At 39.9% G+C, this 27,937-nt stretch overlaps 1 protein-coding gene across 3 annotated transcripts; it reads left to right on the top strand.

The window, feature by feature from the left end:
- The first annotated feature begins 18 nt into the window (after positions 1 to 18).
- On the top strand, positions 19 to 27,597 carry RFT1 (RFT1 glycolipid translocator homolog). Of its 3 annotated transcripts, XR_014165797.1 has the most exons (14): positions 19 to 152; positions 2,525 to 2,610; positions 3,506 to 3,622; positions 5,068 to 5,257; positions 6,554 to 6,655; positions 8,219 to 8,353; positions 11,831 to 11,909; positions 13,709 to 13,759; positions 14,536 to 14,666; positions 16,085 to 16,229; positions 18,679 to 18,784; positions 23,135 to 23,384; positions 24,040 to 25,777; positions 25,813 to 27,597. XR_014165797.1 is itself a non-coding variant. In XM_081901208.1 (13 exons), the coding sequence occupies exons 1-13, from the start codon at positions 90 to 92 to the stop codon at positions 24,205 to 24,207; spliced, it is 1,623 nt and encodes a 540-aa protein (XP_081757334.1). In that variant the 5' UTR covers positions 19 to 89; the 3' UTR covers positions 24,208 to 27,597. The 3 variants fall into 3 exon arrangements, 2 of the variants coding, with proteins under 2 accessions (XP_081757334.1, XP_081757335.1); XM_081901208.1 differs by having other exon boundaries at positions 24,040 to 27,597; XM_081901209.1 differs by having other exon boundaries at positions 94 to 152; positions 2,525 to 2,605; positions 24,040 to 27,597.
- The last annotated feature ends 340 nt before the right edge of the window (positions 27,598 to 27,937 follow it).

The following is a 27,937-nucleotide window of genomic DNA, read 5'->3' as shown; positions in this document are numbered from 1 at the left end:
GGCGGGGCCACGGGGAGCGCCTTCCCCTTGTGCACGCGCCAGCTGAGGCGGCGGCGGAGGGCTTGTCTGTGGAGGCGGCAAAGGCAAAGATGGGCTCTGAGGACGTGCTTCGGCAGACCAGCCGGCTGGCCTCTTCCAGCGCCCTCTTGCAGGTATCCGTCGTGGCAGAGGACGGAGGCGAGGCGGTGCTCGCTCAGCCCTAGCCTCGTCCCTTTCCCTGGCTTCTCTTCGGTGACTCGTTTGCAGAAACGCCCTCTCGACCCAGTCAGGGATGCCTCTTCCCGCAGTTTGAATTGCTTGCCTCCTCCCTGCAAGAGGTTTGCGCAACGGACTCACTGGCCACCCCTCTGGCTTGGTTGCATTTGGTTTGCTTGCTTGCTTTTGCACCCTGTCACCTGTTTCCAGCTCCAAACTATTAGATGTGCGTGTGAGAGAGACATCCACATATCTTTATTCCCTCGCATAAAAGACCCTTCGCCGGCGATGGCACATTACCTTGCTCAGTGGGTACTCAGCTGTTGTTGGACCTCAGCTCCCATCATCCCGGACCGCTGGCGCAGCCAGCTAGGGATGATGGGAGTTGTAGTGCAACAACAGCTGGGTCCTCGAGTTTGAGAAACACTCTGGTAGAGCATGAGACTCTTAATCTCATGGTCGTGGGTTTGAGCCCCACATTGGGAAGAGGATTCCTGGCAGGGGTTGGACTAGAAGTCCCTTGTATGATCCTGGGATATGAGTGCAATAATAAAGTGACTTCCATTTCAGGAATGTGGTTTTAGAAGCCTCCGGTCACAACTATATATATGCACACAGTGGAGACCATTTTCCCCAGGACTAATGGCATCCAGTGGATCCAGGAGAGAGCTGTTTATCAACAACACAAAATCATGTGATTTTAGGACTGTTCCTTATATTCATGTTTGCGTTCTTTGCTTTCTGTATGTCTCAGCATAAATAGATTGTTTATTTAGTGTTTGGTTCCCTGTGTCTGAGTAAGACCTAGGTTCAAATTCCCACTAGGCCAATAACGCTCACTGGGTGACCTTGACTTAAGTCACCTTTCAGCCAGACCTACCTTACAAGGTTGTTATGATGTTAATAAGGAGAGCCACGTACATCACTTTGAACTCCTTGAATGAAAGTTGGGATATGAGTGCAATAATAAAGTGACTTCCATTTCAGGAATGTGGTTTTAGAAGCCTCCGGTCACAACTATATATATGCACACAGTGGAGACCATTTTCCCCAGGACTAATGGCATCCGGTGGATTTTCACTGGGATTGTTGCTGGACAGGGAAGGAACAAATTTCTCCCTACACTCTTCAGTCCTGAGGAAAATCTGTTCTTTCCTCACCTACTCTAAATTAAAATCAAACAAACCCTGATGTACTTTCAAGTGATGATCTAAGTGTCCTGCCTAGCATGGTACTGAGAGGAACCTGCATAGAATCTTTGTAGTTGTGTAGTCTACATGGCTGTCTTCCCATGCTCAAAATTATTATACAAGATAAAAGGTGTCTATGTTTTCCTAAGTTTGAGTTATGCTGCTGGTTATACTCTAGGTTGGAGCATGGGCAGACAGGGCCAAGTTCACACGAAATGCTAAATCATGATTTAAAGTTGTGGATCATGTCCCGCTTCCTCCCATGTGGCTGGGAGGACGAATTTTGATTTTAGTTTGGTTTTGAAGAATCTTCACTTAGTGTTACCTATGAACCAGAGCTTGGTTTCAAACAAACCATGTTTGTTTAAGAAGCCAACTTCATAACCCTTGGTTTGAGAGTCTTTTAAAGGAAAGCTAAATTGGCAGATGGAGAGTGGAAGTGTAAGAGCAAAGCTTTGTCATGCTCCTGATGGCTTGTCTTCTTCCTGCTAAACCATGGTTTAGTCTTTTGTGTGAACTATGGTGAGGAATCCCGTGAATGTCATAGAAGAGAAAACTGAGGTCAGAAACAATCTGCATATATAAAAATGATAGGTAAAGCTACAAATACTGTAAGGGATTGGTCTACAAATTTGCAGATGGGAAGCAAACAATGGCATCGAAGAAGGGAATGGTTTGCCAGCTAGCTGAATAACCAGGATCCAGAAAAGTTGAGCAACTAGTATAAAAGCAACAATAATGAAAATATTTAAAGATTCCATATATATTGCAATTAAGTATTGCACACTACAAATGATAAATTAGAAGTTTATTATAAGTACTAGTCATTTAATACTAAATAAAATAGAAGTTAGCTTCATTCTGTTCAGTTGGGCTTGCTTTCACATAACTGCAGTTAGGAGTATAATACTACAATGCTATACAGGCCAAGAAGTAAGCTGTGTTAACTTCAGTGGGCCTGATGTAAATCTATCATATTGCAGCCTTAGTGAGTATGGCTGAGGTGAAATTTGTATTCAAGACTTCCAGTTTACATAATTAATAAGTTGCTCCTTGAATCTGATTTTGCTTACATGAGTTGAAAGCTGGTGTAAATTTATTTCCTGTTTCACTCTATTTTTTAATTATTTTTTTTACAGATACTGTTCCGCCTAATTACATTTGGGTTAAATGCTTTTACCCTACGATATGTTTCAAAGGAAATCATTGGCATTGTGAATGTAAGGTAATAAATAGTAATCTGTTTCTTTTAAGGTATGAGTGATTCATGATTCCAAATTATGGCAGTTTGTCTCATTATATTCTGTTCTATTTGATTTCTTTTTAAACCTGGGCAGTGACAAAGTAAATTACTCCACTTAACTTTTTGCTTGTCAGGGATGCTGCAAAGAGACATTTTGAATGGTTTAGTTGAATTAATGTCTGCTGTGTTGTCTAAATGCAAATCTGAATTTGTGATTCAGTTTCTTGGACAAATGAATTTCCATCCTCTAGTATGCAAATCTATAGTACTATTGAGAGTGCTGTGTTTATGCACTAGTTTATGACTTGGGTGGAGATTCAGTAATTTTTAGTCTTTCTTCAAATATGATGTGTGGTGTGTACCTCTCTGATTTTTATTATATTCTCATGGTGTTCTTCTGGGGCGGGCATTCCCATTCCACCGAATGTTAGTTTTGAAACATATATCTATTTTTATTGAAAATCTCATCTGTCTTCTGGACTGCAAAGTTCTTTGGTTTTTCTTTTCTTTTTGCTAGCAGTGAAATGAAATATTGAAGTTGCTTGCATGCTGTACTGTTCTTATGTTGCTGCTGCTGTTTTATCTTGTTGGTACTGTTATAACAATGCCAGTAACAATGTTAACATATAAAAATAATTGATACAAAATATACTGCTGAAACATTTGTCTGTCTGAGGCAGCAGTATAGTTTTGCATTTGGTGATATGTTACTGTAACTGTTGGCATTCCCTGCCCCCAACCACTTATATGGGGACAAACAAAATTTGGATTGGTTGGTTAACCCAACCTTCTGTGCTGTTTATTATTGGAAGTTTTTGTCTCGTTGACAGTTCATCTTGTACTGAAATTACTCATTTTCCTTTTTTAAAACGTTTAGGCTGATGCTGCTTTATTCTACAGTTGTTTTCTTAGCCAGAGAGGCATTCCGAAGAGCTTGTCTGAGTGGAAGTACAAGGAGAAACTGGACCAAAACATTTAATCTTTTGTGGACAATGTATGTTTAAATAAGACATTGGAATCCTCAAATTAATTACTCATATTAGCTCGCTCAGTTAACCCTTCCCCCATTTCACCTCTTATGTTTAAGTACATAGTAAAACCAAAAAACTACCATCCTAATTTATTTTCTCTGGCAAGGGTTTCACCTGTCATCCTGGAGCTCATACTTGCATTTTCAAAGATTCAAAGCAGATGCTCCACTTGCTGTAGGAAGCTTTATTCTACAGCAGGCAGTGAAGTAATATAGGATACATTGGCTCATTTGGCTCCCTACATTTTAAGGGAACAGGTAGGATACCTGGAATGACAGGTGGCCATCCTAGTTTCACTTTGTAGCACTTCTGATAATCTCAGAAAGGTTAAATCCTTTCGAAGTGCCCGTTTAATTTATCTGAGTTTTACGTGTACTTTTGAAAAGGTAAGGCAGCCTCTTGCTTTCAAACCATGAATGAATAAAAGAGTGAGCAGTTTAGTTTTTTGGTTTAGTTAAGGTAGAAAATGGAATAAAGGTAAAGGGACGCCTGACCATTAGGTCCAGTCGTGGCCGACTCTGGGGTTGCGGCGCTCATCTCACTTTACTGGCTGAGGTAGCCGGTGTACAGCTTCCGGGTCAGGTGGCCAGCATGACTGTGCCGCTTCTGGTGATCCAGAGCAGCGCACGGAAACGCCGTTTACCTTCCTGCCAGAGCGGTACCTATTTATCTACTTGCACTTTGACATGCTTCCGAACTGCTAGGTTGGCAGGAGCAGGGACCGAACAACAGGAGCTCACCCCGTGGCGGGGATTCGAACCACCGACCTTCTGATTGGCAAGTCCTAGGCTCTGTGGTTTAACCCACAGCGCTACTCAGTCCCCAGAAAATGGAATACTTACCGGTAAATAACTCAGTACCTATCTAAACTGCAAATGAAATATTTGAGCTTATCTGCGGTGCTGCGTTTATGGGGATTTAACTCTTTTTTCATGAGAATCTAATGCATATATTAACTACCATGTCTACATGAAGCACAGCTGGGGGTTGATGTAGCTTCTAAGTCAGTGTGCAGAAAGCTGCCCTAGATTGATGTAGGGGTTGGGGTTTTGTCAAATGGAAAAGTGTAGATTTCTTGAGGAATCAAGTATTTTTATCGGAAAGTTTTTAATGTTCTATGATGTTTTTATGTTTGTTGTAAGCCACCCAGAGTGGCTGGGGCAACCCAGCCAGATGGGCAGGGTATAAATAATAAGATGGCTGATGAATTACCCATGCATTCTAAGGGGTAGTGTAAGTAACTTAGAACTGGCCTATAAATACAGATGTACAGAAAACAGATGCACATATTTTTGATGTTGATTTTATTTGGACTCCTGGCTTGCAAAACCAGCTCATTTATAAAAATTGCAGAGAAAAGGACAACATGTGATACTATCTAAAGGATTCATCTTTTCAACTTTCATAGAGTCCCCTTGGGCGTGTGTTGGTCTGTATTCCTGGGCTGGGTCTGGCTAGATATACTTGAAGTTCCTGATGAAAATGCTGTTCCTTACTACAACTTTGGAGTGGTTGCCTTTGGTCTTTCCGCTGTAATTGAACTTCTAGGTGAACCTTTTTGGGTTTTAGCCCAAGTACACTTATTTGTAAGGCTAAAGGTTAGTAAGATGCATGCAGCGTTGTTCTTGTTTGGGTTTTTATTAATGTGACATATATATATATATATTTATATGGACTGATGAATGAAGCAGTGAATCGTTTTTTAAAAAAAAGCTGTTTAGTGTTTGTTTTTTTAAAAGAGCCAGTTTCACTCTAAATTTGGAGAGCGTGATGTACAACAATAAAACATTTTTTTCATTGTCTTATATTAAGTATTGATTTAGGAGCTGATATAAATACTGTATTTTTCGCCCTATAGGACGCTCTTTTTCCCCTAAAAAAATGAAGGAGAAATGTGTGTGCGTCCTATGGGGCGAATGCAGGCTTTCGCTGAAGCCTGGAGAGCGAGAGGGGTCGGTGCGCACAGACCCCTCTAGCTCTCCAGGCTTCGCGGACCTCTCCGCAAGCTGGGGGAGCGCTCCCGCTGCTTGCGGAGAGGTGCCTGCATGCGGAAGCCTGGGCGCGCTGAGCTCAGCTCGTCCAGGCTTCGCGGACCTCTCCGCAAGCGGGGGGAGCGCTCCCGTCGTTTGCGGAGAGGTGCCTGCATGCGGAAGCCTGGGCGCGCTGAGCTCAGCACGTCCAGGCTTCGCGGACCTCTCCGCAAGCGGGGGGAGCGCTCCCGCCGCTTGCGGAGAGGTGCCTGCATGCGGAAGCCTGGGCGCGCTGAGCTCAGCGCGTCCAGGCTTCGCGGACCTCTCCGCAAGCGGGGGGAGCGCTCCCGCTGCTTGCGAAGAGGTGCGTGCATGCGGAAGCCTGGGCGCGCTGAGCTCAGCGCATCCAAGCTTCGCGCACCTCTCCGCAAGCGGCGGGAGCCAGCCCTGGGCTCCCCCGGCTTGCAGAGAGCTGTCTGTTTGGGGGCTGGGGTCAGGGGAAGCTCCGGCGGGCCTCCCCCACCCCAGCCCCGCGCCTGGGGGGAAAATAATTTTTTCCCCTTTATTACCCCCCAAAAAAACTAGGTGCGCCTTATGGGACGGTGCGTCCTATAGGGCGAAAAATACGGTACTTTGTCTGACTTGTACACAATGCTAAACCATGGTTTATTTAACCATGGTTTAGTGTTGTATTCAAACCTTGCTCAGCAGCTTAAGTATGGCTTGTACATGCCATACTAAACTTTACCTCTTATGAAAATAGGCTTAATTGCAGAGACTATTTGTCACTATTACAATTAAACATTCTTAAAGATGTTTAAAATGCAAAATCTGATCACAGGATTTTTGAAGCCAACACATGTAAGAATTACCATTAGGAACATAGTGTCTATGTCTAACATGCTTTTTGTATATTCTTTGTAGGTAATTGCTGAAAGTCTCTCAATCATTTGCAAATGCTTTTTGACAGTTATTTTAGTAGTTACATATCCTCACTGGGGGCTTTACATCTTTTCTTTGGCCCAGGTATGATTTCTGCAATTTTTACTATTGTCTCTTTGATCTGATATAATAATTTTTAGTTGAAGAAATTAACATTATTTTTGCTATAGCTTCCATGCTTTGGTCCCTTCAGTTTTTCATGGATAAAAGCAATGTTGCAGTCCACACTATTAGTACCTGTATCCCAATATTAGGCTAGCTTAAGATAATGTCAGATCAGGGGCATAGGTAAGGTAAAGGTACCCCTGCCCGTACGGGCCAGTCTTGCCAGACTCTGGGGTTGTGCGCCCATCTCACTCAAGAGGCCAGGGGCCAGCGCTGTCCGGAGACACTTCCGGGTCACATGGCCAGTGTGACATCGCTGCTCTGGCGAGCCAGAGCTGCACACGGAAACGCCGTTTACCTTCCCGCTGGTAAGCGGTCCCTATTTATCTACTTGCACCCGGAGGTGCTTTCGAACTGCTAGGTTGGCAGGCGCTGGGACCGAGCAGCGGGAGCGCACCCCGCAGCAGGGATTCGAACCGCCGACCTTTCGATCAGCAAGTCCTAGGCGCTGAGGCTTTAACCCACAGCGCCACCTGTGTCCCAGATCAGGGGCATAGTCATACACAAATGCACTTTTATTCAACAAATGTTTACTTAAAATCGACCCATTATACATGGTTCATAAGGCTGTTGGGTAGATCAGTTTAAAGTCAGTTGTATTTCAGTTAAGCATATAAAGAAAATATTATTTTGGACTGTTAGGCTTCAACGCTTTACTTGCATACTTTGGCGTAAGCCCCAGTGAACTGAGTAGACATATATAGAATTGTGTTGTTAATTTAGGAGGAAAAAACTATAAGAAGTTGACCTTTTTCTGGTCCATTTAAGTCCCCCACAAAAACTGGTGTGGAAAGGATCAGGAATGAACTTGAAATAGAACTCATGAAAACCCTGGCTCTAATTTTTGAGAATTTTCTTAATTGTATTAATTTAGATTAATGGTAAGGATAAAAGTGCAAGAAGTAACTACAGAGCCTGGATAGCTCAGCTCTTTAGAGCATGGTGCTGATTATGCCAAGGTCGCAGGTTCGATCTCCGTATGGGACAGCTATATATTCTTGCAATGCTGGGATTTGGACTAGCTGATACTCAGGGTACAATTCTATGATTCTATGAATTGCAATACATAAACTGAGCATCATAATACCAGATTGTTCCTTGAGCATCTTTGTGATAACAGTCAACAGCATGTTAAGCTCCTCTACAACTGCTTGTATCTCAGTGCTTTGATTTAGGACTGCACGTCCTTAAAGGCCTTGTGAGAACTGCACAGTCACCTGTGTTCTGTTGATGAGGTTTCTGCAGTTCCAGCCGTCTGAAAAAGGCCCACTGCAATTGCAGTTTAGGCAATCCCCACATGGAGGCGCTGGTTCATGCAAACAGTGCCAGTGCTGTGAGGCCTTAAGCCTGGGAGATGCCATCATGTCTGAACTGGAGCTGAGTACTTGGCAATTGAATTTTACTGGTATTTATTTTGTTGCTGAAGTGGAAATGCTGCAATAAATGGTATGCTGTGTAGCTAATGAGGTTTTGTTCTTGCAGCTTCTATATACCAGCGTTCTGGTTTTGTGCTATATAATGTATTTCATGATGTTTCTGGGTTCTCCTGAAGCAACCAAAAAATCATTTCCAGTTACGCGTATGATATCTGTTTTACCTAATTTTGGACAAGATGGGGTAAGTAAAACAGCTTTATGTTAAAAACCAACTATCCATAAATAATGGGTGTGAGGGGTTACTTGTGCGTAACCTTACTTCAGTTCAGTTATTTTGCTTGCCCAACCATGCTTAGGGTCGGAGCTCGCCCTCCGTGACCTGTTAGTCACTTGCAGAATCCGAGAGTGGGCGTCTCTTGAATCTCTTCCAGCATAGAAGCTGTTTGACCCCGAGTCTCCGCCTATGTTCTCTGCGCGGAACGCGTCTGCGCAAGTAAGGGGAAGGCAGGGGCGTCCCAGCGCTCTCTCCACTAGATTCGGGGGAAGGGTCTTGGAGCCCTTTCACCAATTCCTCCATCTCCCTCTCTGCTCTATGGGTGTTACGTTGAAATCCTTCCCCCCTGCTCGTCCCCTCTCCGGCATCGCTCGGGAGCCCTGCCTCCGTTTCTTGCTCTGATGGCAATTCCCTGACACCATAATTTTGACACAAGAAAATATGATGATCATGTACAGCCATTATCCCAAGTTAATTCTTATAGTGAATCTCATTATAGGCAGTGGCGTAGCGTGGGGGGTGCAGGGGGGGCGGCCGCACCGGGCGCAACATCTGGGGGGTAGGGTTAGGGGGTGCAAACCCACGGGTTAGGGGGCACAAATCCACGGGTTAGGGGGCACAAATTACTTGCCTTGCCCCGGGTGCTGACAACCCACGCTACGCCACTGATTATAGGTGGCTTGCTTAGTGGCAATCAAATCAGTGGCATGCTGCCATTTTCAAAGTCTCTTTTCCCCTGTTGCATTTCCCCTGTTGTTGCTTTCATTCATACAACAAATACATTTCTGAATGTAGCACCAGTTATAGAAAAGTGGAAACCCCCCCTCAAATTATAGAAAAGTGGAAAAAACCCCTCAAATGGTCTATAGACAGACTTTCTGACTTTCATTTAGAAGCTATTATTCCGGTATATTTCTATTTCCAATAGAGTAGCCTCTGTTCACCAGCTACTCACAATTTCCCATATATAATTTAACAAAAACCTGTGGATTTTAACAACATTTATAATTTAACAAAAACATGTGTGGATCCCAGTATTTCTTGCATTACATTTATAAGTCTCTACATAATTTATATTAGTGTGTATTTTCACTTTGTATGGTCTTCTTTTTAGCATAGCATAGCTTTTAAATATATGCATTTATATTTCCAAATTTCTCTAGATATTAAATTTCCATGTAATTGTTGTTTTAAAAATGTTTTCTTAGAATGTTGGATATAGTGGCTATTTTGATTTCCCTACATCTTTTGCTATATCTTGCTGCCATTTTACCACAGGTAGTGTAATTTCTTCTGACAAATTCCATAATAATACATTATTTCTGTGAGTCAAAGCAAAAATGTTTAAAAGAAGCCAACACTCTGGATGAAATAAGGTTTTTCTATATACACGTTTTTACTCCATTACGTTAAGCCAAAATATTATCTCAAAAGGAGCTTTACAAACCTTTATGCTTAAATTAATATTTCAGCTAAAAAAATACAGTATCATCCCCAGTATTTTGATTATATGTGCCAGATACATTGATAAAAGACGACTTGCATGAATTGAAGATGCTGACTCGTCTGGTGCACAATACATTCAATAAATTGTGGAGCAGAGATTAAATTTAATATAGTTAAGAAATCCATGCATGAAAAGAAATAAAGGTCCCATTTTTCAGCCTCTGTATCATTGAATATATTAAGGTGAAAACAGACCTTCTAACTTTAATGGAACTTGACATTGCTCGGTTTGCATAAAGTTTGTAAAACTACTCTGAAATATTTCAGAGAGGAAAGGGCTGAGGTGGAATGAACTACTGTAAACCAGCCTTATTAAGTAAGAATACAGTTTCAGCTACTCTAATATTAGATTTAAATTTTTCCTCCATAGAATTCCTATTTACATAACCAAAGTATTACATTTAAATCTCCAGAGACTATTCTTGTCTCATAGCACAGTAGATATAGTTGACCCGCTTTTGTCTATAGCTGATCCTAGCTAAATCTTCCTTAGTGGGGATGGTATTGCAGGGAAGTGAAAGAAAATATTAACACTGTATTGTGATAAAAAGCAGCACACTTGACTTTTATGAAAAAGCATAAATTAGCTTAAATGGCAGTGAAGTATAGCTGCTTTGGTTGTTCTGTTAGGAATTTTGAAAAACAGCTTACATACTTGTGAAGGAAACTAACAGTGCAGTAGCCATAACATAAGGAGGAATTTCCATATTCTGTACGGAAATATTTATAATGAGTATTTATAAGAATACATTTCTGAGACCAAGCTGCCTGGATTACTTTACTAGCAAAATATTAATTGCAGTTCAGAATAAGAGAATGAGAGTACAGGTTTACATAGCATATTAGATTGTATTCTTGAATTTAATATTTGATTAGTTATAAGATTAATTGTACCTAACCAGATCTGTAATATCATGCAGCAGAAAGTTTCCAGTCAAAACTCTAAATAGCAACAATTTGCCTTTTTTCTTTCTGCAAATAATATTTCTAATAATTGCATGCTTCTCCCTTTCATGTACTTACTCAATTACAGTTGATATAATAAAATGCAAGCTTCATCGAAACTGTTTTTCAGAGTAAAGCTTAATGGTCACAAAAATATTGAGAGTGATCAAATACCAACAAGCAATTATCATTTCGAAAAGCATACTTGGCTAGAAACCACTTCGAGCAGACTTTAATATCAATAGTTTTTTGCATCCTGCCATGGCATCAAGGTATAATTAGGCAACTGAAATAATTTAAATACCTTTCACTTCAAAAGGCCTTGTCTTACAAATGTCTGTCTGCTTTGCTTATCAGAAAGCTGAAGCTTGCTGTTCTGAGATATGTGCTTGAGGAGTATGTAACTGTTCCTATCTACAAAGTCAAGTGAATTTTTTGTTTGTATTCTTGGTGCAAAAATGTATGCTATGTCTGATTTGGATGATGGAGCGCTGGAGTTGGAGCTGAACCAACCATGTCTTTGTGGCGGTTAACTATCGCCTGCCCTAATTGTGCAGGGAATTTTGTGGCAGCCTGGAGGGCCACAGTGTAACAACCTGTGGGCTACATGAAACTTGTACAGTCCTGAGCAGAGTACCAAAAGGTTATTGGGTTTGTAATTCTGAGTAGCCAGTTACAGAGTTCTCACGGATGATAGTATTGTATGAACTGATGCTCCATGGATGCAGTTCTGCTGCAGTTGCCGTGATGTAGCATCTCCCAAAGTGCTGTGACTGTAGAAATCATGATAGGAATTATATGTGAAGCCATTTCAACATAATCCTTGCACCTAGAATACGTCTCAGGGTGCCATGTCAAGGTTGTTCACCTGTGCGAACCAGCAATAGATAGTATTACGTGCATCTTGTACACAGTGTACAGGTCATATTGATGTCTTAGGAGTAATGCTTCCTTCAATACTTCACAGTAATTTTATATCTATTTAACTTTCAGGAATTTGTTAACTGGGAAGAGGCTAAATTGACTTGGAGTTTCTTTAAGCAATCATTCTTGAAGCAAGTTTTAACAGAGGGTGAGTATGATAGCCTCTTCAACATCAATTTAGCCCCTCTCTGCAAACACCTACCCCCAATATTTTGCGGTTTCCAGAATTGTTTGTTTTTATAGCTTGGGCTTAGACAGCTAGGAGAAACGTGTTTGTTGTTGAAAGATACCAATTTGGTTTTGCATATTCATCGGAATGTGAAAGTTGTAGATAAAATATTTAGGAAGGCATATACTTACTTTGGGTTTTCTCCTTAGTCCTTCATGCTGTGGTTTCATTGTTAAATATTCCGATATGCACTGAATGCTTAGTGGAATTGTGTCACTATGGTGAAATGATGCCATGGTGTGTATATAATATCTCTTTATTCATATGGACCAAAAATTGTACAATTGGCACTTGTAACCTTCGGTAAAAGTTTATTAGCAGCTCATAATCATTATTGGACTTGGCTCTGAGCTGATGTTGAAATAATAATTGATCAGATGTCTCTAACAAAAGCTGTCTCTCCCTCCCTTTCCCCTCTCAAGTATCTATCACCTGAGATACCTCTCAGATCATTCCTAGGGTTCTACTGTAGTTCCACAGCTTCAGAAGTTTTGTCGTAGTAAAGTCGTTACATTATTCACTTTGCTTAGATCTTATTTTTCAACTTATTTTATTTCCTTACGCGGTTAGCAATACGTTTACAAATATCTATTGCTCCAAAATGCAGGGCTGTAACAAATGCAGGGATGGAACTGCTGAGAAGCAGATTTTGGCAAAGCATTAGAAAAAGTCTGCTAATGGTAAGAGCTCTTTGACAGGGGAACCCACTGCCTTAGGAGGTGGTGAACTCTCCTATACTAGAGATAATTAAGCAGAAACTAGATAGTTATCTTTCAAGGATGCTGCAGTTGCATCCTCCTGAAAAATCCTCCTTTTAAAAACAATTTTCCACCAATTAATAAGAGAAGGAACCGCATTTGGAAATTATGTTAAGAAGGTTTAGTAAAGTAGATTTGAAAAAAATAAACAAAAGAAAAGAAAAGAAAAGGGAGATAAATCCTTACAGGTAGAACACAGGCTTTTGTTGCAGGTATCTATCTTCTGAGATGGTCAAGGTGTGCTTTATTAGCATCCGTCCTTTCATTCTATATTTTGCAGCCTTCTCAAGTGCCTGTACTTCCTAAAAGTTCATTTGATTTCCACAGCTGGGCTTCCTTCTAAGAGCAAGCGGGTGGGGAGACTGCCTACTGTGTGCCTGAAAACTGTTTGTTTTTAAAGTGATGCCTTTTTTACTTCTAAAGAAAGAATCAGTACAGAGAGATTTTTTTTAAGATTAGAGGAAGCTCTTCCATTAAAGACAAAATCAGGAAGTGTACTGATCTCTGCAGCCAACTTCCCCAGCTTCACAAATGTCAGTTAAAAGCTATGGGGAAGATATCATGTAGTAACGTCTCCTATGAGATATTTTGGGGTCAGGAAATGGAGGCTTCAGAATCCTGGAGAAATCTACAAAAATCCTAAAGAAATTCTGAAGTACCTTGAGAACGATGCAGGGGAAAAAATGGAAGCCTCTTTCGCAGGAGAAAGGAAATTTTCGAGAAATTGGAATACAAGATTCAGCATAGTGCTATCCTGCGCTGCGGATTCTGCATTGAGCAAGCTGGGAGTAAATGACCTCCAAGATGGATACCAGCTCTTTGATTTTGTGATACTGAATAGCAGTCACTGGGTCCGACATCTCTTGTGCTCAGGATAAGTTTGAAATTTCTTGTTGTGCAACCGCTTGTAAGTATAATGGAAAGATAAATAAATACTAATATAAAGTATTACTTTTGTAGGTGAACGGTATGTCATGACGTTCCTGAACGTGTTAAATTTTGGAGACCAGGGTAAGCAAGACATTTTTTTATATTACCTTGGTTCTTGAAATTGGAAGAAGCGTTCTTGGCTTACTTACTGTGGTTTGTTTGCACCAACCAGCATGCTTTCATGCTCTCCTTTAAACCACAGTTTATTCATGTGAATAAGGCCAGTAAATGGTAATCTGATTTCACATTCATTTAGAAATGTGGCAAGTCTGCAGATGAATGGCTATAAAATAAGTGCAAAGGTGGCAGCTTTCTTTTTAATTTGAATATGGAAATGCATTTAATTATGTTTGGAACTTTAAAAGTGATTTACCTCTTCTGCTGGTGCAGGGCTGTCCAACTTCCAAGAAACTGGCAGTGATCTATCCATTGTTGAGCTTTTTTTGGAAAAGCTTCATCAAAGTTGTTGAGCTATTTGGGGAGAGGATGAGCCAAAGTTGTTGGATCGACCAAGGGCACCCCACGATCGACCGGTAGATTGACCTCTTGGACACCCCTGTGCTAGTGGAAGCCAGCACAAGGACTCTTTCTAGTGCAATAGGACTTTCCACCATTCTACCCCCATGTACCCTTCACACCACCCTCAACTCCACTCTGGAGGGCCAGGAAAACCCTCAAAACAATGCATGGGGGGGGGGAAAGAGTGGGGAAATTGTTCCGTTGAGCAAGCAGAAATGTTTGTACTGGAACGGTTGCCTTAAGTTCTGCATCCATTTAATTTTTTTCCTCCTTCTTTTAAACCAAGCAATAATTTTACTATTAAACACTTAATTAGATGTTTCTGTTTATTTATAAAGGAGTGTATGACATAGTGAACAACCTTGGTTCTCTGACGGCTCGATTTATATTTTTGCCAATAGAGGAGAGTTTTTATGTTTACTTTGCTAAGGTTCTGGAACGCGGAAAAGATACCAGGTTTCAAAAACAGGTAAATTAGTCTTATTGTTCCGTAGTCTGAAAATGTACATTTAAAGCGAAGGATAAATATCGTTTACTGATTTAAAATAAGTATATGCCAACTTTCACTGGGCATTTTACACAAATAGAATAATTCCTGGGGTTGGAGCCAATGTTGTTGATGGGGAGAAGGCTATTTTCACCTGCCTGCCCCTTTTCTTCACTTCCAAAACATCCCACACTGCCCCAATGGGTCCTCTCTACCAGATTTGGGGAAGTGATGTGGGCTGCAGAGGGGAGGGTGAATATATGGGGGGGGGACCTTTTGTTTTCTGCTGACAGAAGCCTCCTCTAAACCAATAAGTTTTCTGTTATCAGGGTACCATTGGATAAAATCCTTTCAAAATACTAGGCTTAACAGATAATTATGGGGGATGAAGTGAGAATAAAAGTTAATTGTGCAGGCATTATCAGAGATAAATAGATGATAAGATTATAGCTGTTGTCTTATTTGTTTCATTTTTTTAAGAATGGTTTTTAATACTATTTTTTCTTCATAAGTAGCCTTGAGTAAGATTTATCATAGAACGAGTATGCATGTTGAAATAAATAAATAAAAATAATGGGTTGTATTCAGCGAATATCTACTCACAGTAGAACTGTTGAAATTAAATGTTGGTTGAGTACAAACCAGTAAATTTAAATAATGCTGTGGTCCTGGTGTGTATATTTGTTAATCTACTGAAATTATATGGTTGGGGGGGTCTATGGTTTAAAAGAAGGACTTGGGGCAACTGAAGAATGTGTATTTGAATGGGACTTACTGTGGTTAGGAGTGAGCTATTAGTGTCTAAAGAGGTGCTGTGCCTATTTTTAGTAGAGAAGCTAAGGTATGCTCATATATCTCACAGGAGGGTATTGTAAATAAAGTATTAGATGAGTTCAGGATCAAATGCTCTAGTTAAGCATAGTTTTAGTGCAGGAACTATATTCTATATCATACAGTACGATCTCTTATTTTTTATTTTTTATTATTTTCTGCAGAGGTAGAAGTTGCATACTGTTGTGTAATTTACCAGAAGTGTTAGTGTTCTTGGTCTTCTCTGATGCATTAGAAGCTAGTTTTTGTCAACCTGTTTCCTTTGTCACAGCAGATTCTCAGGCATTTCCTGATCTTCTATTTAATGAAGGGTTTTGTGCAGATTAATTAAGTTCTGTCTGGAACTTGCAGCACATTTGATATATAAATATGGCTGCTATTGAATATGTTCATACTTCTAGACACAAATAGTCTACAATTATTATTGAAAATTATTATAATTTGCCATTAAGTAGCCAAGTAAAAATAGTGAATTGTAAAATCTAATTATTCCATATATAAATTTAACACAGTAATCTGGCATATGTTGTTTTGTTTTGCCTATTAAATAAATGCAATTCTTTTTTTAGGATGATATCTCCATGGCAGCAGCTGTATTAGAATCACTGTTGAAACTTGTGCTTCTGATTGGCCTGACTATTACAGTTTTTGGTTATGCATATTCCCAGTTGGCACTGGATCTTTATGGAGGTTCAATGCTCAGTTTGGGATCAGGTAATGTCACATCGCAGCTGCCTTTCTGAAAAGTAGCTTCATTTTGTGAAAGCTTCCTCAGTTTGCTTTTCATATATAAAAGTACTATATCCACATGGAAGAACTAACACAGAGAATCCGATCCATTCACATTGCATGCCCTACGATGTCTGTTTCAGAAATGGTGCTTTTCCTTGTGTTCGGAAATTTCATTATGTACCGTTTTTTTCGCTCTATAAGACGCACCAGACCACAAGACGCACCTAGTTTTTGGAGGAGGAAAACAAGAAAAAAAAAATCTGAATCTCAGAAGCCAGAACAGCAAGAGGGATCGCTGCGCAGTGAAAGCTGCAATCCCTCTTGCTATTCTGGCTTCTGGGATAGCTGCGCAGCCTGCATTCGCTCCATAAGATGCACACACATTTCCCCTTACCTTTTAGGAAAGAAAAAGTGAGTCTTATAGAGCAAAAAATACGGTATACCTTATGGAAGAGCAATCTAGGATGGTTGCAGTATAACATTTTGCATGTCGCTTTTAGTGCTGAGAGAAACAGGACATCTCTTTTCAGCAGTGTTAATCATTGTATTCTTGAGTACTTAGCCCTCTTGAAGATAGTAATCACTACAATATTGGGATATAAATGTTTAAAAGCTCTAAAAAGAAGATAAGATGGATTCCTCAAAAAATTGATCCAATACTGATTAATAGAGGAACATTAATTTTCTATATTATAAGCTGCTTCTCAGCAGAACTGGACTTAGATCAGGCTTCCTGGCATGCAGTTTGAACTTTGTGGTTTTAAAAATTATCAGTTAGAACAGTTAACTGGAAATAATCAGCAGCTACATTCATTTATTTATCTAGATAAACATGCATAAGATCAATCTGTATTAGCAAAGCTGCTATACTGTCTTCAAAAAGGCCTTTGAAACTGTGTGGCAGGGTTCCTAGTAAGAATTGTTGTCCTGTTCCAGTTAGGGACGTGAACTCACTTCAGAGAAATTGTGAACCCAGACTGAATCAGGCTGCTTTGGAGAGATTTGGTAGCTGTTTGAAGCAAAGCAGAAGCCCTTCAGATTGGTTTTAAGCTAATCAGACTGTTCCTGAACATCCAGGCCTAATTCAGAGGCACATAGACACTGGGTCTTTTAAAATTCATACTTTCCTCCCAGCTCTCCATATAAGCAAAATGCCAGGGAGGGAAGGAGGAGGAGCTTTGAGATTGATAGCACTATCAAAAAATAGAGAAGTAAATAAAATTTCTATTTCACCCTTATTCCCAATGGAGCAGATCTCATCTTCACTCTTCCAATATCAAATTTAAATGTGACTACTCATCCCCTGTGCATTTCACCAATTTCCCCATGACATATCTCTCCTCTCTCTCTCACACACACACATGCGCGCGCTCGCGCGCGCACACACACACACACACACACACTCACTCTCTCTTAAGTAAACTCAAAACTTAAAGTCTACTTGCACAAACATCCCTGCACCTATTTTTTCCTGATATTTTGTAGGCTTCATCCACTCACAAACTGCTCCTGTTTCTGTCAAGTTCATCCAATTCTGTAAAAAAGCAAATAAGCTGTCACTGCTTATTGATTCTCCCGTTATAGTCAATGGGGTGGCATGAAGCTTCACATTTTCTAAAGTGAAGTTCTGATTCAGTCACAAAGTGAAAAGTGTCCTCCAAAGCAGTCTGAACTGAATTGACTCACTTCTTGAAGTGGCATTGAAATTGAATTTTGTATTTGGTGCATGCCCCTAGTTTTCAGTCAGAATTGGGTACAGTGGTATATTTCAATAAAGTCCCCATATAGAAGTGATAATTCATCATGGTTGAAGTGAAAAGGGAGGAGGCCATATGTCCATTTGAATTGTGAGACCAGGTGACTGAGTGGAAGGTAACAAAGCAGAAGAAAGGAAGGTCTTCTTCCTCTCTTGAATATATATTGAATTTTGCAGATGCCAAGAGTGATCTGGGGGTGGGGAAAGAAATCAAGGAGCTCTCCAAAGTATTGTGGTAATAAATTACCTCAGTCTCCCTCATATTGGTTGGATCAATGCAACAAAAAAGGGCAACATTTTCTAGACTGGGTCTTATAACTGCTTGTCATAGGCCCACCAGAAGAGTGGCAACAACCCTGGACTAAATTCTAAATGTTGTCCGTGACTTAGTACAAAATGTTTTACTGTAGGTGATTTCCGACTAAGTCATGCTCAGAGTATGAAAACAAATGGAACTTCTCAGAGTATTACTAGCATTGGATATTGGCCATTGTGTCTTGCTGCTCAAGTAACAGTAGGGATATATTTTGTTCTGAACATGATTTTTTTTTTATTGCAAGTTGACAGTCTGATGCTGTTATAATTCACTAATGACATGTTAAATTGCGTTAATGCACAGATCTCAGCAATGTGGGGTTTCATTTTACTAATCTTCTTGTCATAATATTTTCACAGGGCCAAGTCTCCTGCGTTGCTATAGTTTATATGTCTTGCTGCTTGCTGTTAATGGGGTAACAGAATGTTTTACATTTGCTTCTATGTGTAAAGAAGAAGTGGACAGGTGAGTTTAAAAAGGGCGTAGTTCCATACTATGATTTAGCTTTTCTTTGATTTCTTTGATTTCTTTGATTGCATGTAACTTTGTATGAGGATATTTTATACAATACACACCTCAGAATAATGTGCCTGATAACTGCTTGATGTGTCCCATTGCTAGAAAATGTAATGATATGAGGAATAAGCGCTTACATTTGAATATCTTATGTTGTTGGGAATCCTGGGAACCTTCTGAAGGGTGTGGGTTATAATGATTCTTGAATAGGTATTTCTTTGAAATCGAATGCATATATTCTGTTCTTTCTGTTTCAGAGCTATTCATCTTTCTTCTGACTAGACTCTCCCATTCCTGCTTAGCTGATAGTTTAGACTTGTTCACTGTCATAGGAAATGGGATTTAAAGTGGTGCATTCTATAAAAAGCATTGAAAGAATTCAGTAGGTACTAAAAAAAATTCCTATGTTCAAATAATAATATACTTTTAAGTATATGTACTTACGGATCTAGATGTGTGCTTATTATTACAAGAGAGAATGCTGTTGCACTCAGGTCCTGTTTGTAGGTTTGCCATAGTTGGCCACTGTGAGAACAGAGTCTTGGATTAAATGGGTCTCCGCTCTGATCCAGCGGATTCTCCTTACGTGCTTAGATTATTATTATTATTTATTGAATTTGTATACTGCCCTATACCCGGAGGTCTCAGTGCGGTTCACAAAATAAAATCAAAATATAAAACCACAAAACACATAATCAAAATCAAAATAAAAACAACCAACCCAATTGTAATGATCTATGGCAGGCAAGCAAGCCCAATAAGTAATGTACGTTTATTAACAAAAAGACACATCCAGAACATGGTTTCTTGCCTGCTCGCACTGATGATAGTTGGTCAGTCTGAATCATTGGCCATCCCACAACAGGAAGGATGCCAAACTCCCACCTTTCCCCTCTTCCCCTTCCGTTGCCCTCTTATCCAGTCTCCTAGAAAAGGGACTGAGTGGCTGCCCTCTGCACTTTCACTCGACACAGTCTCAGACCTCTGCTTATCTGCTGATTGCCTAGCAATTCTCTGGCTGCCTTCCAACTCTTCCTCTTCTTGAGAGCTAACACTGTCTTCCTCTGGAAGGGGAGTCGAACTACTCTATCTCAACTGTCAGCCAGTTCTCATCTGCAGTCTGTCCCTCCTTCTACTTAGCTCAAGTTCTGAGTCTGACTCTTCTTCTGTGCACTGGTGAGCCACCAATAAAGCCCCCCCCCAACCCACCACATTTTAAAAGGGCATAGGATGTCAATCAAATCAACCAAAGGCCTGGTTAAAAAGGAACATTTTTGCCAGGTGCTTAAAGGTGTATAATGAAGGCACCAGGCGAACTTCTCTGGGGAGAGCATACCACAGATGGAGCCACTGCAGAGTAGGCCCATTCTTGTGTTGCCACCTTCTGAACCTCTTGAGGAGGAGGCACGCAAATAAGAGCTTCAGAAGATGATCTCAGGGTCTGGGTAGGTTCATATGGAAAGAGGTGGTCCTTGAGTTAGCTTCTATCTGACACAGCTGCATATTACTGGAGGGCACAGGTAGATAAGAGCACCTATAAAGCTTGTGACAGAGTTTCCTGGAGAGCCAGTGTGGTGTAGTGGTTAAGAGTGGTGGACTCGTAATCTGGTGAACCGGGTTTGTTTCCCCGCTCCTCCACATGCAGCTGCTGGGTGACCTTGGGCTAGTCACACTTCTCTGAAGTCTCTCAGCCTCACTCACCTCACAGAGTGTTTATTGTGGGGGAGGAAGGGAAAGGAGAATGTTAGCCACTTTGAGACTACTTAGGGTACTGATAAAGTGGGATATCAAATCCAAACTCTTCTTCTTCTTGTGGTTGGCCTCATGGTGAGCCATCTCTTCAGTGCAGCTCTTCAGTGTGTAGATTCTAATGCCATGTGCTCCACAGACGTCTGTGCTTGCTTGGGGTACCTTCTGTGTTGCAGTAGCTGAAGGATCTTTTCAGTCCTATCTTTATAGAAATGTCACATTGCTGAAAACAAATGTTGAGCTCGATGCTGTTTTGAGATTTTGAGTTACATATTTAGGGTAATGCAATTGCTGGCCACTGTCACTGCGACTGAGAGAGTGAGAGAGAGTTTTTTTTTGTTATTTCATTTTAAATTTGCTTTTTTCCAAGTACAATGCACTTTTAAGGCTGTGGATTTGTAAGATGTGATTAATTGGAAACTACAGCACCAGCAAATGTATCCTCTAGTGAAAGAGAGCATCCTTGAAGATGCTCATTACAGCATTCTAGACGAAGATCAGTACAATGTTGACTTATCCTCATTTATCATTTTCATGAATTAGTTATTAGCTCACATTTCCTTTACATGTGTGTCTTTGTGAACTAATGAAGCCGTCTGACATAGTACAACTGTGTGTCAAATAGAGATATGAACTCATTTGGAATAAAGTTTGGGATAATATGCAGGGATCTTGTGTCTTAGGAAAATATTTCTGCAAGTTAAATGTAAATGGAGAGGGGGAAGACGATGTTCTGAACTATCATAGAATTGTAGAGTTGGCAGGGACCCAGAGGGGCATCTAGTTCCACCCCCTTGCAATGCAGGAATCTGAACTAAAGCATCCCCGACAGATGGTCATCCAACCTCTGCTTACTTTCGTTTTGGGACATCCCAAGATACCATTATAAGCCTGCAACCACAGAGCAGAAAAATAAATCTTGAGAGACAATAATTTTAAGACCCTTGTCCTGCTCTTCAGCATAATTGATGTTATTTTGATACTAGCTGCTCTAGTTATCACATGAGTAATCTCACTAATAAACAATGTTCTCAAGAATTTATGAGCATTTCCTTTTAGAAATAAAACTTTGTAGCTATTTAACTGAAGAAACCTTTAATGCTGAGATGAGAAGAGATACCAAATAACCATTTAAATATACACTTGAGGTGTACATTTTTAGGCTCCAACAGATGTATTTATGTGATTAGGAGTTGTTTCAAATTGTTTTTCATATTGGGTTTTTAATGTTGTTCGTGGTGAGTGCTGTGGCCTGGACAGATTCCCAGGAACCTGACAGAGTTCCCTGAAGGGCCACAGTCAGACTCCAGGCCTAGGGTTCCACAACCTTGGTTTAGAGTTACATACCCCAGGTTTATGTGCCTACCCATCTTTCTTTCAGGTAGGCAGGAGGAGATCAGAACTTATTGCTTTCTTTTTCAGTTTAAAATAGTTTGTTTTCTCTAAACTCAAAATCATGTTTAATCTTAACAATGGTATGTTTACCTGTCATTCACCTGATGTCACATAACGTCAAGTGATTCAGCTTGAAAGGAGTGCACAAGCATGTATTCCCAGTTCTTCCTTTCTAGCTATAATGCAGCACTTTTAAAGTTGGCAAGTCTTTCTGTGGCAGCAGGTGCCCAAATTTACCTCTGCTCTGAAAGAACAACTACCAAGTTGGGGAGTGCAGTAATATATATATATATATATATATATATATATATATATATATATATCAGTGTACTCATGTTTATAAAGCACATTTTGTAACAACATAATTATATTTAAAAACAGCTTATTGTGTCACTAAAATAAACATGAAGTCCTTTGTAACAATATTAGATGTGTTTTGACCATTACTTTTTAATCTACATCTCCAGTGTCACAATAATCACAATTTCATATATAAAAATATTGAAAGTAATATCCTGCCTCTTTGCCCAGTATAGTATAATAACATCAATGGTATAATAGTGGTTATATTTGTAAAGTAGACAGAAACGGAATGTTCAAGGTATTATGATTATGAAGAGCAGGCGGAAGAGATTGAATCTCTCTCTTTCTCTCTTACTATGTCTGGAGCACTCCTGCTTTTGCTCAGATGGATAAGTTGTCTGGTTAAAGAGGCTAGGGGAGAAAGTGGACAACTTTTGAATGTCATATTAGTTCAGAAAATAAGCCAATCTATTTCTAATTTGGGGGTGGGGGTGGGTGGGAGGTAGCTCAGCTTACTTTCTGAGCCAGTGGTTGGGAGTTGATCCATCTCTATTGCTATTCTCATATTACAGATAGGAAGCTGGTATATAGTAGCTCATCTATGGCTATCTATTGAGTTAATAGATACGGGAAGATTTTCATTGGTGACTTGCTGATGAGTCATAAACAAATCTCTTAACTACTAACAATTGAGCCTTAACATATATGCTACCAGATATGGGTCTGCTGCACTTTACCATTGATAATGATTTTTCCTCCTCCATCTCATTCATCTTAGAAAGCAACTTGTCAAGCTCGTAAAAGACGAATACTGAAACCATACGAACTGTTCCTTTTTTGTTTTGTTTTTAGGTACAATTTTGTCATGCTCGCTTTGTCCTTGGTTTTTCTGTGCATGTCCTATTTCTTGACCTATTGGCAAGGCAGCATAGGATTCATCTTTGCAAACTGCTTCAACATGGGGATCCGAATCGCACACAGCATCCGCTACATCCACAACTATTTTGCACAGAGCCCTTACAAGCCTTTAAAGGGCCTCCTTATATCACCGTTGCTGTTGGTTGTTTATGTCATCTGTGGAGTGGCCACGGGCTTTTCAGAGGTGGGTAGTGCTTTTTCTTTGTGCTTTTGTTCTGCCAGAACAAGTTAATAGTCCCTTTTTTTGCTAGTAAGTAACCTGCAAGTTAGTTCCGGTTTATGATGTACACAGAGCATATCTACAGATATGCATAAGATATTGAAACATACCCACATGTAGAGAATTAATTTTTTAACGCTTTGAAATGTTATTTCTTTCTTTGTGTTAATTATTTATTTTAAAAGTTTCTCCAGCGCTTCTCACTCAGTTTATCATAGCAGTGCACAACTTATTTTTATGCACACACAAAAATATAAAACTCATAAAGGTGCAGCAATCAGTAGACATGAATGAGTGAGCTGATGATTCAAATGCTTGGGTGAATAAAATTGCTGGTGGAAACATGAATGAAGGTGCTAATGAACAGTCTCTGAGGGAACACCATTCCCTAAAACAGAGTGACAGAAGTTTGCAGAACCTAAACTAGCTTTTATGTGATTGTTTGGCCTACCTAAACTATCTTATAAACACAGGGAGGCTTTACTGGGTTTTAGTTTTCACATTACTGTGAAGAGAATTACCGGGTCTGTCTTATCTCTGAATCGGAGCATGAACCGTAACTTAAAATAATATATTTCTTAAAACAGTAAGTTAACATTCTGTCTTTCTTTCTTCGTAGGTGTTCCTGTGCTGTGATAAAGGGTGGCTGGCCAGGTTAATTCACATTGCTGTGGGAGCACTGTGTTTTACAGCAACTCTTGCCACTATATTCTTCACAGAGACCAAGCTGATCCATTTTGTTAGGAAACACATTTTGTCAAGATATAACAAAGAAGTGCTAAAATAATCATGTACAGGCTAATTTCTGTACAGTGGTACCTCTAGATGCGAATGGGATCCGTTCCGGAGTCCCATTCGCATCTAGAAGCAAATGTAACCCATGTTTGTGCTTCTGCGCGTGTGCGGGTCACGTTTCGGTGCTTCTGTGCAGGCGCATGATGTCATTTTGAGAGTCTGTGCATGCGCAAGTGGTGAAACCCAGAAGTAATGTGCTCTGTTACTTCTGGGTTGCCGTGGAGCACAACTCGAACGCGCTCATCCCGAAGCACATTCAACCCGAGGTATGGCTGTATATGAAATGTATATATTTGCTATGGAGGAGATATACGGAGAATTAAATACGTAACTACTATAATATACAGGTGATACTGTCCATGAAAGGTACACAACTGGTAACAAGGTAATTCACAGCAATTTAAGCTGATACATTTGTTCAAAACACCAAAATGACACCCGTGGCAAGCAACTTGGTAAGTTTACAGCGGAAGGTTGCTGCTGCCCGGTATATGAATGCAAATATTACGCTTAATTCTCACTTGTGGAAGCCAGTAGCTGGAAAGTACTGGGCATTACTCTTGTGATGCTACACTAATGTCACATTGAACTGTACTATAGTTTAGAGATTGGAGGTGCACATCTCCTGACTGCTTCTTAACTCTTGACAGTTAGTTTACTCCCAAATTTTATTCTAATCCCAAGACACAAAAATAGTTAAGTACACTGGAGTCCAGCTATTTGCACTGGCCAGGGCGGAAGGTTTTTTTTGGGGGGGGAGGGAGGTGGATTTTGCTGTGGCAGCATGAGGCTGGTGCAGCAGAGAGATTGGATTAGGCCTATTTCTGGTAACAAACCAGAATGCCCCATTTGGGAGGTATCTGCTGCTGGTATCTTTTGCTTACCTGCAGTTTAGGTGGGCCCAGCCAGGAGTTTGACAGAGGTGGCGGCCCCCATGCCAGGACAACCATGCAGAACTTGGTGGATGGGATAGCTCTGCCTCATCAAAACATCCTTCAGCTTGGTGAATTGCTGTGTTTAATAGGTAGTTTGTCTGAAATGTCCTGTAGCCATGCAAAATTGTTTTTGGACTATGGCGCATTTTAGAATTGAATTGCTTTACTTTATTGTGCCTGAGCCTGGAAGGCACTATAAAAGAATTTAAATTATTTTTTTTGCTGCCCTTATAAGATTATTGTAATCTAGACAAGCATCTCTGGCCCCTGTAAAAAGTGCTATTTGTAGCACATAGCAGTAAACCCCTTAACTACATTGGGACCTCTGAAGAAAATGAGATATTTTTTTCCATGTATTCTATATATCATGATTTACCAGTAATTCTTAAAACAGTTGTTAGTAAAAATGGATAGAAGAGGCATAAAATAAGCATAGGAGAGTTTTCCTCGTTTAAAATCAGGATTTTCATATATTGATGCCTTAACTATTTTAAAAATAATTTTGAGGGCTGCTGTAAGCTAATGTTTTGAAAGCCTTATAGGGGAACAGGAAGATTATCTGGAGAATTGGTAAAAACAAAAGCCAGGATACAGTATTACAAGAATATATATGGACAAATAAGGTTTGTTGTCAGTAAAACTGAAACTTGAAAAGTATTAAGAACATAACTGTTTACTATAAACATCTCTTATTTTGTTTAACGCAAACAAATCAAGCCTAAAAGCGACTGTTCCTATTTCCTTCAGCTTGAGGTATTGCAATGTATAGGATTGCACTATAAAGGCCTCATCACACCTAAATTTTGAGCAAGACTGTAACAAGTGTGTGTGTGTGAGATATGGTAAGAGTCTCAGCTGACTCATATTATGCAGTATAATGAGACTATGGTTGAGGAAGTATGTTCTATGATTTACAATTAGAAAATGGTTCAGCTGTCTGTTTTGAAAACTGGACATGTAGGAGACATAATTTGAGGGTGGTCCATACAAAATTTGGGGGAAATTATTATTATTATGAATGAGTTAAACATTTGCTAAGAGAGTAGCATGTTGACAGATGCTGTGCATTTTTCTTTTATGGACTATGCCAGGGTATTTTTTTTAAAATAGCCATTTTTACCGCATCTTGTACTGGGGAAATGGTTTGTTGTGTTAGTTTAAGGGGCACATCTAGTATGTGCTGTTTTGACAAATAGTACTTTTGGTATGTAGTTTTTTTTCTTATTGAAGAGACATTTTTCTGGCCAATGTTAGTCAATAGACTTGATTATTCTGCTGTTGCCAGGTAACAGTTTTTGACCAATCCTAGCCTCAGGAAGTACAGAAGCTTGCTGTTGCTAGGCAAGATTCACACAGACCAGGCCTCAGCCTTGATGAGTTGTCCAAAATGTTAACAGTTAAACCAAAAGGTTGTTTAATTGAATGTATTTTTTATAATATATGTTTTCTAGTATGTTCATGAAATGTTCTGTGGAATCAGGATTGACTTCTGTTCTCTGCTCATAAGCATGCATACATTGCCAATTCACTGTTTCAAAAAAATGTCAGAAACAAATTAAAAGGTTTCTATAGAGTCAATGCCTTTTTTTAGTTAAATGTATAATTTGTCTCCAGAGTTTGCAACTGTTTGTTATCTGTATGGCAGGGATATACATTTAATAATGCAGTAAAGTTGTAGGGGGCCAAAACATACCTGTGATTTTAAGCTGTGATTAATGAAAGCGAATGGGTCTGTTCCTTTTCTTGTTGTTAGTTAAAATTGTCTGTCTATTGGATTGCTGCATTTTAGAAATTCTGCATTCCTTTCACTGTAATGCTAAACACACTACTGAGCAGGCTTTGTTGAATGCCATGGGATATACCTCTGGAGAAACGTACTTAAGACTGTGATGCAGGACCCAAAATGAGTAAAAATTTTTTTTAAAAAAATAATGTTAAAATTAAATAAGTCCTTAAATTTGTGCTTCTGAAAGAAAAACATCTTTGGTGTGTGTGAATGTAAAAGTGCTAGTGGAAAGCACACTCGGTAGCAAATGTCAATCAACTTGTGAGGCAGTTGCTAAATGTATTGTGTTGAAACATGCTTTCTTCATTGTTATCTTTGACCCAATGACTCATTGCAGGCACACTCTTGATTCTGCCTTGTAGGGTCATGTGTAGGCACTGCACGAGTTGTAATTTTGATTAATTTTCACATGTAATCTTACCTACAAAAATTCATACCACAGCAAATACGTATCCTACAAGATAGACTAAACAACACAAACTGCCTCTCTGGAATTAGTTTTAACATTTCTCCAAAGTTTGATATAATCTGAATATGTATTATTGAAGCTCTGCCTTATAAAACAAAAAGTTGGAATATTTTATATTCCGAAAGTGAAGGCAAGTCTGGTTCTATTTTCTTTCCTGTCTTAATTTTATTATAATAAAAAAAGCAAATCTTACTCTGTTTTGATAACTCTTTGTAGTTCATATAGATCTCCTTCTCCAAAGATTGCAACTGTGGTCTATAAAGGAACTATGGTCTCTTAATTCCTTAAAATGGGAATCAGGCCAGATGTTGTTGAACTACAACTTACATCACCCCTGGCTATTGTTACTGGGGCTGGTGGGATTGTAGTTCAGCAGCATCTGGAGGGTCACATTTGTGGCGTTCGTACGGGGCCCCCGGTCGTCTCACGGACTATTGACCCGTACACCACTAATCTGCTGCCACTAACCAGGTCCTCCCTGGTAAAATCACTTCAGTCTCAGTCAGCTTTTCAATTAATAAAGAATAGTGTA

This window comes from Podarcis melisellensis (genome assembly GCF_964234715.1).
Source record: "Podarcis melisellensis genome assembly, chromosome: 2".
Taxonomy (NCBI): domain Eukaryota; kingdom Metazoa; phylum Chordata; class Lepidosauria; order Squamata; family Lacertidae; genus Podarcis; species Podarcis melisellensis.
The sequence above is the reverse complement of the archived record's forward strand: the minus strand, read 5'-3'. Positions and strand labels throughout refer to the sequence as shown.